The sequence below is a fragment of the Cololabis saira genome, chromosome 5 (genome assembly GCF_033807715.1).
Source record: "Cololabis saira isolate AMF1-May2022 chromosome 5, fColSai1.1, whole genome shotgun sequence".
NCBI lineage: Eukaryota > Metazoa > Chordata > Actinopteri > Beloniformes > Belonidae > Cololabis > Cololabis saira.
This window is the reverse complement of record NC_084591.1, coordinates 27,713,403-27,727,094: the sequence shown is the minus strand read 5'-3', so window position 1 is coordinate 27,727,094 and position 13,692 is coordinate 27,713,403. Positions and strand designations below refer to the sequence as shown.

Below are 13,692 nucleotides of genomic sequence, written 5' to 3'. Positions count from 1 at the left end.
GGGTGACAAAGGGAACCTGGAAAATTCTACAAATATTGTATTTTATTGTTATTAATACTAAACTTAATTGGCTCCAAGAAGGCTGTAGAATCATTTTGGGAGGTACATTTTAGCACATTTCATTGTAGCTATGGATTTAAAGCTCATTAAAAGTCGCCTTGTTTATATCAGGGCGGGGATGTTGTGAGTGGAGCATTCCAACCGCTACCCCAGAAAATCTCCCTCTTTTTCACAGCCCAATGTTGGCAGGTATGCACTCAGCCCTAGCCAGGTTGAAGACTCCCAACTGGTCTCACTGCTCCCGTTCATGTCTAAAACTCAAGAACAAGCCGTCTTCAGGTCTCACAGTTCCTTTACAACAACTGCCTGTACGGTCCACATCAGTCTGGCTTTACGCGGGGCCACTCAACTAAAACTGCCCTTCTGGCAGTTACTGAGTCACTACGAGCTGCCAGCTCAACTTTCAGGACCATGTTTCCTCGGTTTCCCGGTCTTGCCGATTCGCTTTTTATAACATCAGGAAAATCAGACCCAATCTGACAGAACATACGACACAGCTCTTGGTTCAGGCTCTGGTCATGTCATGCATTGACTACTGTAATTCCTTCCTGCGTGCTCAGTTAAACCTAGATGATCCAGAATGCAGTAGCACGTCTGGTCTTCAGCCAACGCAAGAGCTCATGTCACTCCGCTGCTAATCTCTCTGCACTGGCTTCCAGTTGCAGCACGCATCAAGTTCAAAGCTCTGCTTCAAAACAAAACAATTACCCAAACAATTTCACGTGGCGTGATATCAGTAGCTAGACTCTTTTCCTCCATTGTTCCCCGATGGTGGAATGACCTACCAAACTCTGTCCGGTCTGCAGGCTCTGAACCTACTTAAGCGCAAACTAACGACTCACCTCTTCAAGAAGCATTTTTGTATCTAGTAAACTTCTCTGCTCATCAGAATTAGTTAGATTTGTCCAGCTCTTTGCATGACTCAGAAATGCTTTTGCATGACAGGAAGCTACACGCACTTATTACAAGATGATATTAAGATGGTGAATTTTAAGTCCTACACTGCAAAAACTCAAAATCTTAATATTTGTATATATTTGTCTTATTTCTAGTTAAAATGTCTCATTTTTAGTCAAAAAAAATCTCATTACACTTAAAACAAGACTCATCACTGGAAAAAACAACAATTTTCACCTGTTTCAAGTAGATTTTCCCTTAAAATAAGTAGAAGATCTGCCAGTGGAACAAGATTTTTTTGCTTGTAATGAGAAGATAAATCTTTCCACTTAATTCAAGTGAAAATGTACTTGAAACAGGTGAAAATTGTCAAATGACAAGTTATTTTTCTGGTAATGACTCTTGTTTTAAGTGTAATGAGATTTTTTGACTAAAAATGAGACATTTTAACTAGAAGATTTTGAGTTTTTGCAGTGTAGTTTTTCTGTAGAGGGACTGTTGTGTTGGGTGGGAAGTGAACAAAAAAAAGTTTTTAATTTAGCACTGTCATGGCAGTGTCTGTGTCCAGCAGGACTCTCAGTAGTCTGACAGCACTTATCCATGCTGGACTTCCCTATGTAATTTATTGCTTGTGTTGTTCTCTCAGATGTAAGTCGCTTTGGATAAAAACCTCTGCTAAATGACACTTGTGGTAGTTAGTAGAAGCTTCAACTTCAGTGACCGTTGTGAGTTCTTCGTTCTTTAATCCAGGGTAGGTTTTTAGTAAGTAGGTGATTTAGATTTCAGATTACAGAGATTGTACGTTCAGACAGGACTAAAAGCTCTTGTAGTAATTACTTTACCCCAGTTAATCCTGTATAAATAGGGGTTATGTCTTAAACTTTACAAAAAAAAACTTTTTAATAGACTATCCAACAATTACCATCTAGATCCTCTATCAATAATGTTTTCACTTTCTGAGACAAAAGGGTCTGCTTTCTCAAACATACCTTGATCTGAGGTTAGTTAGGTGTGCAACAAAGGTTACCATGGCAATTTAGACTATAAAAAGGTGAACCCATCTTTGCAACCTTAAAAATTACCTTTAAACCTGATATCTTGCTCACATCATAAAAGTTGCAATATGATCGCTGCACATAAGGACATGGCGGATGAGAATTAAACTTTAAAAGTTAACGCATGTTATATGAATAATGTTCTGGTTTGTAGTACAAGCCTTCAGTCATTACTAAATTATGTTTTTACAACATTTAATCAAAATTTTATGCCGCAAAAGGCTCTGCTATTTTTTAAAAACCTTGAGTAAGCAGGGTGGCTCAGTGAAAAGGCCAAGAGGCAACCAATAAATACTCTAATGAAAATGAATGCACTGTAGTATAGTGTATTTAGCAGGTAAAGATAAATGAAGAAAAAATGTTAAACATATAAGAATACTTTACCTAGTAGTAATTTGGGGAAATTGGAGGTCTCGATGTTATGGTAGTAGACGATAGATGTGATGCCAGCCATGAAAGCCAGAGCTGCAGGCATGTATAGATGAAGATGGAGGGACTGGCTGAACCTGAAAATGAACGTCAGAGGAAGATAGAGGAGGAACAAGGTTAGAGTAAAAGCAGAATGACTGGCAAGTATTTGTAACAGTGTTAAAGTTAATACCAGCAGTGTCATCTGTGCTGGAATGTACTTTTAGGGGCCAGAGACTGGAAAACGGGTTGTAGATGGAATAATCCTGTTAGAAAACAAAAATATCCCAGCAGGCACTTCACTAAATACCAGATATAGATTATTACATAAAGACGAATACAGACAACTATGTCTCGCTTTTCAAAACAGCACTAAAGTTGACTGAAAATCCAAGAAAGGAGAGCAGATGGAGGGCTCTTCTGCCCACCTCAGCATTGGCCATCTCTGATAAATATGAACCCAATAACACACAGACTCAGTACATTAATAACAACATGATGCAGATGCTCCAGATGGAGGGAAAATCTCTGTCCTGCAGCAGCCCTGTGAGGCCTTTCATATGATTTGAATCTGACAAAGCTGTGCTATAAATAAAATCTGACTGCGCTAATGCATAGGGGGGTAAGTTTCCTTTTCTTTTTCACATTTGAATTTGTGCACACGTCCAAAGCAATTTATGTTCAGGTGCAGCAGCGTTTTAGTTCATCAGCCATGAGAAATGGAGCATAAACATTTGGCTCTTGATGGCCTTGTTTATATTGTACTGGCTGGTAGTGAAGCTGCTAAAGGTCTGGCTTGTAATCAGAAAGCTCAGATTAAATACAACCGTAGGGGTCAGTGAGGTCAGCAGCAGCCTGAGGCGCTGTCGCTCAAGAGCTCCACAAACAGTCCACTGCCAATGTACAGTAACTGTATTTACATATGGAACATTCACATTTGATTGTGTTTTGCTGAATTGGTTAAACAATGAGACAGCTTTGATTTTTGTAATGATTCAGTTTTGTTAATTTGCATCTTCTTTTTTTGTTAGTTTTACAAATTTGGGGATGGCTAACCTGGTTTGACATCTTATGATTTCAATGAGGTGTTTAAAATCAAAATTCTGAGGTTTGAAAACACAAAGAAACTACCTTTTAGTCAGGAAAGTATTTTTAGCAAAGCAGGAAATTTAGACAACACCCCTGCACATTATTTCAAGACAGAAAGACTCATCCTCGGAATCAGTAAACTTTAGTGCCATGCCTTTAGTGTAATACATATACTGCACCGTTTGCTGGCCACATGTCAATAATGTTGCTAGATAGGGTGCTAGGGTATAACATCCATCGGAACTCGATCATTACGTGCAAACAACTAACACACATTATCCAATAAACCAACTCCAACTGACAGATATCTTGTAATTCAAAGCATCTGGGGCCATCAAGGGGAAATCCCTATCGAAGCTATAGCCGATGAAAGAGAGAGAAACCCCTCCAACCCCTCCTACCCCTCCTCATGATGACATCACAAGGAGGGGTAGGGAATCCCATCAAACAACAAGGAGATGTTGTATACGCAACTTTTGGACGAGGGTGCTTTTGGACGTTTATGGGGCCTATAAAAATGGACTTTGCACGGTACGGATCAAACCTCCAAGTTTGGCAAATGAAGCCAATGCAGCTGACGCCTTGAATTCTCCTTCCTAATACCCAGCAGAGGGTGATATTTATATTTGCCAAAAGAGGTGAGTTTGAAAAAACAACCCAACACAACTTCAAACTCGATCTTCCACCTCCAGCATTATATTTTACTCATTCAATTTTGGTCAATGTGAATAGATTTGATTCGTTGTGAGTATTCCAGGATGTTTCCCTTCAGAGTCAAGTCAATGGTAAATTAGGGCATGATTTAGTCTTAATCCAATCTGCCTTTTGTTACTCACCAGCTCTACAATCGTCCAGATATAGTAATCCCTAGATGGAAGCCATTTTCAAGTGCACAGAGTCGAGTAAATCTGATCAGGACATCGACACTCATGATGAGTGGTTAGGGAAGTGCAAGTTGCAGGTAATTGGATTCACCCTCCATCAGGGGTGGATAACAGTGTTTGATTAAATAATGAAATCACTCACAGGAACCAAGAAGAATCACCGATAAAGCTCAATCATGTTGGACACGGAATAAAATTTGAAATTGATTGCTAGATGTCCACCAAGTTTAGAGCAGAGGCATCTATAGCTGACTAAACCATTTTGATGAAGAGCAGAAATCTTGATTGACATATAACCGGTGCAGATCCAAGATGGTGCAGTGATCCTGGTGAAGCATGCACTCTCAAAGAGCATTTAGAGATTCAATATTGGTTAGGTCCACTTATAAATTATATATCAAGACTAATAACAGTGAAATCTTACATACAAAAAAGCAACTGAATGACTACCCTGAATAAACACATTGCCATTTTCACATGATATTGTGAAACAACCTGTATAAATCCAGAAATGTACTGAATTCCAAGGCCTTGCATTTGATCTACTACTCATTGATTGTTCCCTTTTTATCTTACTGTGTGGAATTGTGGGGATCCACCTTTAAAACCACCTCAAATTCAATAATAAAACTTCAAAAACGAGCCATACGTCTCATCAATAAGGCTGATTACTACGCTCACACAGATCCACTTTTTTTAAATCCTCATGTTATTCAATTTTATGATTTATTTTATTATAAAATCATGCAAATTATGTTCAGAGCAAAATCAAAAATGCTCCCTGACTCAATACAGAGGTTCTTTTAAATTCAGGAAACTCCCTATAATCTTAGAGGTGTCTGCAATTTCACTGTACAAAAAGCTAAAAAAGGTATGAAAAGGAGATGTGTCTCCATTACTGGAGTTAAATTCTGGAATGATGCCAACATACATTTAAAAACATGTCATTCTCTTTTGGTTTCTTTGCTTTTCTGTTGTTTCTTTGCTTTTCTATTCTCTTTTTGGTTTTCTGGAGGTCGGTAGCCACAAAAAGAAAGTTGGTAATATAGGATAGGCTTTTATAAGCAGTTTGCTCCAGCCTATGCCTTTTCAGTCATTGTTCAACACATTTTTGGTTTTGTATGAAATGTCAATGCTGTGCACAATGGGTTTTTTTTGGTGTTGTGTTTTGTGTTGTCATGACTGAATAAACTTCATTCATTCAAACTTCATTCAAACATCATGAAAAACATCACATGCATTTTACTGAGATAAGGATGAGGCTGCATAGTTTACGGGTCTGAAACATACCCATCAGAGACGATGCCTTCTGCAATCTCACAGACGAGGATGAAGAGCAGGACGAAGGTGAGGAGCCAGCGCAGGTTGTGTCCAGGGAAGTGAAGCCAGGTGCTGTGGTGAATGTGGACTTTTGAACTCTGACTGCCCCAACCTTTCAATGGAACCAAAAAAACTCTTTTTATTAAAACTGTGGCAGGTGGGGCGCTTTAAATACAATCAAAAGATATGTTGACCTCTGTGCACACTGCCATAACAGAATGTATTTTTTATCACTCGTGTTTATGTGAGTTGTTAGATCGGCATTTGGAAAGTAACCTGGTGAGCATCCTTGAAATGATGCTCATGTATCATGAGCTACATGACAGAGATCTTATGCTCAGCACAGACCAGAGTCCTTACAGAAGAGAAACTACAAAGATGGCCTCTGGCCAGAGTTTGGAAGCTTGTTTATTATCCCTTCAATCACATCTGGTGATTCTTGGCAGGCAGAGTAGCAAACCATTGGCAGCCTGCCTGTTTTTTTCCACCTTCTCTTCTTGAGGCTACAACTCCATGTCCTGTATCATTTTCACTAAGACAGAAGCTGGCTGCAGTACAGACTGTGACATAATGACTAGATCATCAACTAGCTATTTGTTTGATTAATTTTTGCCTCTGCTGTCAAGTTATGTAAGTGACTCTTGTGTTTTTGGCACATTTAGCAGTTTATGTTATTGAGAAGGTTGACACAGGCTGCCATGTGCAGCATCCCTTCCTAAACAGCTCTTAATAGCACGTGCAAATTCTTTCACTCTGAATAGAAAATGTGCAAAACAGCTCATAAAACCCTCATACTGCTGATAAATTTATAAAAACTAAACATATAGATCAACCTCAATTTTTAAACAAAACATATCAACTAAAGTTGTCAGTACTCAAATGACCATTTTTTATTCATGGAAAAACAGCAGGCAACTATGACTTGTTCAGAGTTTAGGTTTAACGCTGCAGAAGAATGTGGCAGTATATAATTTCTCTCTGGCTGCTGTCTGTAGCATAAACAGTCTGACAAAGGTGTCCTACTGCGTACTCGTATATTCATTCATTAATCTTTCATTTCAACACTCTCCTCTTTTCGCTTCCAGTCTTGACGTGACTATTTGAAGTCTTTAACATCGGCTGAGCTGGAGCCAGTGCGGCATTTAGTATGTTAAACAGGAATCGATCCTAAAAAGGGTCTAGCAGAAATGGTTTCAAGTCCCCTGTTGTGTCTTTGTTTGCAAAGATGTTTATAAAATCACATCCGGGTGACAGAACAGAGAGAGGAAAGCAGCTAGTCCATCTATCCCAACTCTAACAGAGGCCAATCTCCGACCTCGGCTACGAGTGAATGTTTCTGTTTTAGTAATTAATACCCTGATTACTTTCAAGTAGTCATATGGAATTATTTTTTTTAAATACAAGACAGGTAGAAACATTTAGAGAGGCAAAATTTCAAGAAGTAACAAAACTATCTTTATGTGGCAAAAGTAATAAAAAAAATATCAAAAGACAGAGGCAGTGTCACCAAATCTTAGAAAGATGAAAATGTTCCATCCATCCATCCATCCATCCATCCATCCATCCATCCATCCATCAGTAGTAGCCAAAGCAAGCGATTTAAACAATACCACATAAATGTTAAATATTACCATTATACGTAACATGTCTGAATGCAAAGTTTTAGAAAATGTTTCTGTGCTTACTCTTATTAGCCAGATGGTATTATTTTCTGTTGTTTAAGGAATCATGAGTCATATGCATTGCTTTTGCGTACTTTGACCGCGACATGGCAAAAACATCAGGGGATGCACATTAACTGTATTGTGTGACTACATTAGTACGTTGCTGCATTGAAAGCTGGGATTTCTTTGATCATTTCTATCTGCTTTTCTGTTAGCTTGGCTGCCTGTGCCAGTTATACTGGTAAACAGCTGGTTCTGCTGGCAAACAAACCACATGTATAGGTAGGACTCAGCTCATGACCTGCACTTAGGACAATCCTGGACCACACCCAAACTGTGTGGGGGGGGGGGGTCTCCCAAGAGCAATAAAAGCACACTTCTTACATAAATGTCCTTATACAGTGAAAATATCAGATATTAAGTTTGGGACCTGCTATGATGATATAAGTTGTTTGTGTGTTTTTTTGTTTTTTTTTTAAATAGCAGTTAGATTAATAGCTTTTTTAATTTTGTTTTTTTTATACAAATGTAGACTTTTGAATGCACAACTCTTACTCTAAAGTGAGAGTGCGGATGATGAGGCCACAGAACGAGTGAAGTGATGTAGACCTGCCCTGTTACACATGGCTGATGATTCGAATAGAAAGGTCAGCCACTAAAGACGTGTAACCCAATGCCGATGCGTTTTTGCCCCTGTGCAACCACGGACCATCTTTCAGAAGTATCACATTGCATGCAAAATCTGGAGATCAGTTTGAGTTACTATTATGACCATTTACTCAAAAAGGAAGATTTGTCCAGTCATGTGGTGTTTTCAAATATTTTCTTTAACTTTGGGAATTAAATGCACAGACAAAAAAGTTTAAGTGTCATAAAATGCATATTTACTAGCAGGGGAAATAAAATATAGGTAGAATATATAGCACAAAGGCAAACAAGCTGGGATGATTGCAAGGACAGACAGAGAATAGTGGATGTATCTGTGCTATCATGTGTGTCCTAAGTGTGTGCTATGTGCAAGATGGAGTGGTGTAAAGAGGTCGAGGCTCTTTCTCCTCCCAGAAGCACTCACCAATGAAGAGGATGGGAAAGGTGATGAAGAGCAGAAAAACATGTGGGACCACGTTGAGCGCATCAAGGAAACAGCCGTTGTTCAGAACGCCCCCGTCCACGTTGTAGGCTGACGAGTTATTCTCGTTCCCACAGAACGCCAAGGACATGGTGGAACCGGGACTCTGCAGGCAAACGTCCGAGGAAATGGAAAGGGAGGAGGGGAAGGAGGAAGAGGAGGGAGGGAGGGCCGGAGACAGAGGAGAGACAGAGATATTTAGAAGATACGGGTCTCAGAGCATGTTTTCTTTTCATGGGCAGCACGGGGGTGGCGTCTTCAGTAGATCCTGGTAAGTCCCAGAGTGACTTCCTTCCTCTCTAATCCAGCTCCTAAATATCAGCTCCAGTGATAGAGAGAAAATGGAAGGAAGGGGGGAGTGAGGAAAAAAAGTCAAACAGAGACAGAGTCCAGTGTAGCAGCAGCAGCAGCAGCAGCTCCCCCTCTCCTCTGACAGTCTAAGCAGCGTTTTCCATAGCAGTGAGAAACATCTACATCCCGTGTGCCTGCAGACTGCAGACATCCTGTAAGGCTGGAGCGTCACTCGTGCACAGCGCTGCACAGCTCCATCGGAATGCATTCAGACATGCTTACACACACAAACACGCACACATTTAGAGCAGCATTCTGCAGTGCACCTGCTATTCCTGTCTCTTCTCGTGTGAGAGTTCAAAGTCGACCTTGGAAGACAAAAGCAAATGGGGGCAGACGCGCAGGCGGACTAGAAGGGTAAGTAATACATCCATCAAAGGTAGTAGGTGAAGGCTGGAGTGAACAACGAATGATGAAGAAAGAGAAAGGAAAGGAAGGTGCGAGATGGGGGGTTTGGCTGTGGCATGATCGGTACGTCATACAGAGGTACGTGAGAGGCATGAGCAAGTGATTAAATCTGAATCCCAACACCACTTCTTTTAGGGGTTGCATTATTCTACCCATGACTCTCTTATGTCTGACTGTAATTGGCTGCACACGTCAGTTCCAACCAGATGAAATATTCATGATTTCCTGAGAAGGATAGTTGAGCCGCTGGTCTTGCCGGAGGAGACCCAACTACAGCCTGTGGCAGCTGACTTAGAGAGGGATCAGCACATACCCACATGGGAGCCGCTTTTGATAATCCGTCAACAGGAGAGCCTCTCTAAAATAATGCATGTTTATGTATTTCCTGTTAACCTCCATATGACTGAAGCAATGAATTAAGCTTCATGTAATGAGAAGTTTACATGAGTGTTTAGACAGTTGGCTGCAGGCTCAAAGGCACAGATGGGAGCTGGTATACAAAATGATGATAATGCTTTCCTTTGGTGCTTTAAACAATGAGTAAATACTTTCTCTCTTGATGTCAAACCATCTGAAGTAGCCATGCCAGTCGGAAAGCCACAAATGTGGGTCTGACAGCATCTTTGTGTTGAAATTTTGTGTAAAAATCCAGTTGAAACAGCTGTCAATAAGTCATGTGTCCCCCCCCTTCCCATTTTAATCCCATGCTGTTGTTTTTGTACCAACATAATAAAATCATCTGGTAGTAGTGTGCCAGTACTCAGCAAGTACAACCTGCTGCTGAGCAACAACATATACAGATATATGTAACTTTCTTTCACTCTACCATTATTGAAAAAAAATGAAGACAAACAGAAAAACTAATTATGTTGGAAATAATCAGTTCCCATAATTCAGTAGGTTGTAGATGGACCTTTACCAGAAATAACTTGAAGTAGTATTTTTTGCAAAATCACTTTATCAATCTCTCACCTCATTGAGGACCACTCTTTTCTACAAATTGCTTTCTTTCAATGAGGTTTTGGGGCATTTGCCTATGCACAGCTCTTATAACCCTTAACCAGACAAATACGCATATTTGGTAACTTCAGTAGACATACATACTATGAAATATCTTTTTTTTTTAAGATAAAGAGTAAAAAGTGATTGTTCAACACTCTCCATTAACTCTCACCAGTTGCAAGTATTTCACAGATTGCTCTATAAAGGGTTAAGGTCCCGCCAGAGCATTTCAATTGAATTGAGGTCTGGACTAAAACTGGGTCATTCCAGACCCATAATAATTCTACTTTTCTGACATTAAGTACGTTTGCTGGTGTACGTGTATGTTGCATGACCAACTTCCGACCACGATTGGACCATCTTGTAGCCTCAAACTGACTGCTAGAAAACTCTGAGGAACTCCCGGTCAACTCAGTGATTAGAAAAACAATCCCAAATCCTCAATATTTACACATTGATCTCATATGTCCATAGGACATCTTTAGACAAGTGTGGTTTGTTAAGATTCAATTTGGCAAACCTTTTTTTTTTTTTACATAGATAGATCAGGCTTTCTCTTGCCAGCTCAAACCTAAACCTTTTAATCTTCTTAAACTGTGCTGTCATGGACGGTGCTTAACATGATCAGTGAAGCCTTACCTCTTGGGATTTTTTCGTAACTCTGAACATTGCTCTAATCTTGGGGTAAATTTGCTGGGACTTCCACTCCTAGGAAGACAATTGTCTTTTTGACAAATTGTCTGACCTTCCACTTGTGAATATTTTTTTTATTCTAAAACATTAGTATTCAGGGTCGTGGTGGTCTGCTGGAGCCAATCCCAGCTGTAACAGAGAATCTTCACAGCTGAGGTGACGGTGGTGCTGATTCAAGCAGCGTCATCATGGTATATTGGTAACAAGTTTCGGTTGCTGGATAGTTAATAAAAAATATCCCCCTAATTTCCACTTTTAAAATATAATAATTATTTGTTTGTTTGTGTCCAAACAAACTTTACACAGAGTATTCACATATTATTGTTACCTGCCTCCAAAACTGAAATTAACGGCAAAAATCCAGTGTCATTCAGTAAAGTTAAATATAATGTAATTGCAAATATTCAGAAAAATATTTTATGACATATAAGTGATATTGAAATAGTTATTCAATATAATTATATATACATATATATAATTATGAGTGGTCACATGTATGAACTCCGCCATGCCTTTTGACAGCTTTTATCGGAGGCCACTGCAACAACTCAAGACTGGAAGGACATCAATGAATCTAAAGAGAATTTAAAATCTACAGCTAACAGGTTTGTTATAGTTTTTAAAAAATTGATGTTGCGGAGAAAATTGCAGAAGGTTGCAGTTTTGTTGTCCAGTGAATGTCAGCAGTTAGTGAAATATATATGAGGTTAGCGAGGCACAGCAGGCAAAAATCAAAGTTTATACATTCTGGATGCGCTTTGATTTCAACACCCAAGAAGAAAGGTTCACAGCAACTGCAGCCCTGTACACTCACTTCCTGCACACACCAATTGCCCCCTTAAATAGGAGAGCATGGACAGTGGGAAAAGTGCAGCACAGAGAGGGTTCAACTATCAGTTGGCCCACAAACACACAAAGGCAGATGTATTATTCGAGGGTACACTCATAATAATCTGTTCTTCTCTATCTCTCTAGCTCAAAATTGTATTTACCCTCCCTTTTCCAAAAGAAAGGTAAATACACAAATGTGAAATGTGATATTACAACCTTAGTAGATGGAGGATCCATCCTTAGTGTAACAATAATTTATTAAAGATACCTCTTTGCATGCACTGACTATAGTGTAGCTCATCCATTGGTGGCCTGTGGAGAGCTAAATCATTTGAGAGACTGTGGGAATGAAAGTTAAAAAGATTAGATGAGGAGCAGCAGGAAGGAGTCATTAAGAGAGAGAAGAAACAACATGATTCTATAGGATCTGATTACGCATCATAAACTGGTAAATAAACAGTGCACATCAAATATCACAGATCCGACATAAACAGCTGGAAAGTCCAGCAGGAGAGCATTTGAGGTCATGAGTGTGGGCAAAAGTGTGGAAATTCTGTCTGTGACAATAAAGTCTGCATAGGAGGCAAATGACTAACCACTCAATTCTGAATAGCTTGTGAATCTGTCTTGTGGAGAAGGGGAGGAAGGTGGGGATGCATGCCATAAATCCCTCCATCTCTGACCGTTTGTTACTTAAGTAGTCAAAAAAACAGTGCAGTCGTAATTTCTCTCTTCTATAATTCCCCTTTAGAACCCCAGTAATGTATGAAGCCAATACAATCCACATGTAGCAGACCCAGGGGCGTCAATTGGGTATGGCAAGGTATGGCAGCCGCCACACCTTGGCTTCAAGGGAAAATGTAAATGTTTGTTTTTTTAATACATTTATGGAATTACTCTGTGTCTATTTGTATTGATTATTCCATTACTTCATACATATAGAATAACTACAAATGCAAATCAGAACAACATGATCGATTTCACTAGTGCACACACTGTAAAAACTAAAAATATTAACAAGAATATTTATCTCATTTCGAGTTAAAATGTCAAATTTTTAGTAAAAAAAAATCTCATTACATTTAAGACAAGACTCAAAAAAACAACAGTTTTCACCTGTTTCAAGTAGATTTTCACTTGAAATAAGTGGAAAAATCTGCCAGTGGAACAAGATTTTTTTGCTTGTAATAAGAAGATAAATCTTGTTCCACTGGCAGATTTTTCTACTTATTTCAAGTGAAAATTTACTTGAAACAGGTGAACATGGTCAAATAACAAGTTATTTTTCTGGTAATGACTCTTGTTTTAAGTGTAATGAGATTTTTTGACTAAAAATGAGACATTTTAACTAGAAATAAGACAAATATTTCTTTTTTTTAAGTTTTTGCAGTGAGCGAGACTGCATTTGAAAAAGTTCCAATTTTCTTAACCACACAGATAAGCTACATAGCAGACTTCTGTGATGAGTATTTGCTGGACGTGTTGATTGATACTCTAGTTAAGTTCTGTGACTCGTAACCTTGCCATACCTTAGTAAGACTGAATTGACGCCACTGAGCAGACCATCACCTCAAATGACTTGAGCCTGAACTGTGGTTTGTAAAGATGTAGGCTTCTGCATACAGATAAGAAGCCCCATCCATGCCCCCAGTGGAGACGCTCTGGTTTCAAAAATCACTATGGTGTTATTATGAGAATGAACAGAGAGCAGGTATTCACAAAGGAAGTGTCGCTCAGAGTGACTGACCAGGTGATGAACACTTACCGGTTTATACCGTGAGATCATTGTTTCAGGCTGGATTCTCTGACTTCAGAAACACTCCGGTGCGGCCAACATCCGTCGCTTGGATGGTGATGAAAACAAAAGCGGGAAAAGCCTTCAGAGAGCAGTCAGAAACCAC

The 13,692-nt window shown here is 39.4% G+C and overlaps 1 protein-coding gene across 3 annotated transcripts in view; it reads right to left on the bottom strand.

The window, feature by feature from the left end:
* Nucleotides 1-13,692, bottom strand: part of abcc8 (ATP-binding cassette, sub-family C (CFTR/MRP), member 8) — a 71,085-nt gene extending 57,393 nt beyond the window's left edge. For all 3 annotated transcript variants that reach the window (XM_061721435.1, XM_061721436.1, XM_061721437.1), the window contains exons 1-4: nucleotides 13,557-13,692; nucleotides 8,450-8,612; nucleotides 5,684-5,825; nucleotides 2,397-2,518 (exon numbers count right to left, since the gene is read on the bottom strand). In XM_061721435.1, coding sequence (XP_061577419.1) covers nucleotides 2,397-2,518; nucleotides 5,684-5,825; nucleotides 8,450-8,612; nucleotides 13,557-13,577 — 448 coding nt within the window. In that variant the 5' untranslated portion in view covers nucleotides 13,578-13,692. The remainder of the gene's footprint in view (nucleotides 1-2,396; nucleotides 2,519-5,683; nucleotides 5,826-8,449; nucleotides 8,613-13,556) is intronic.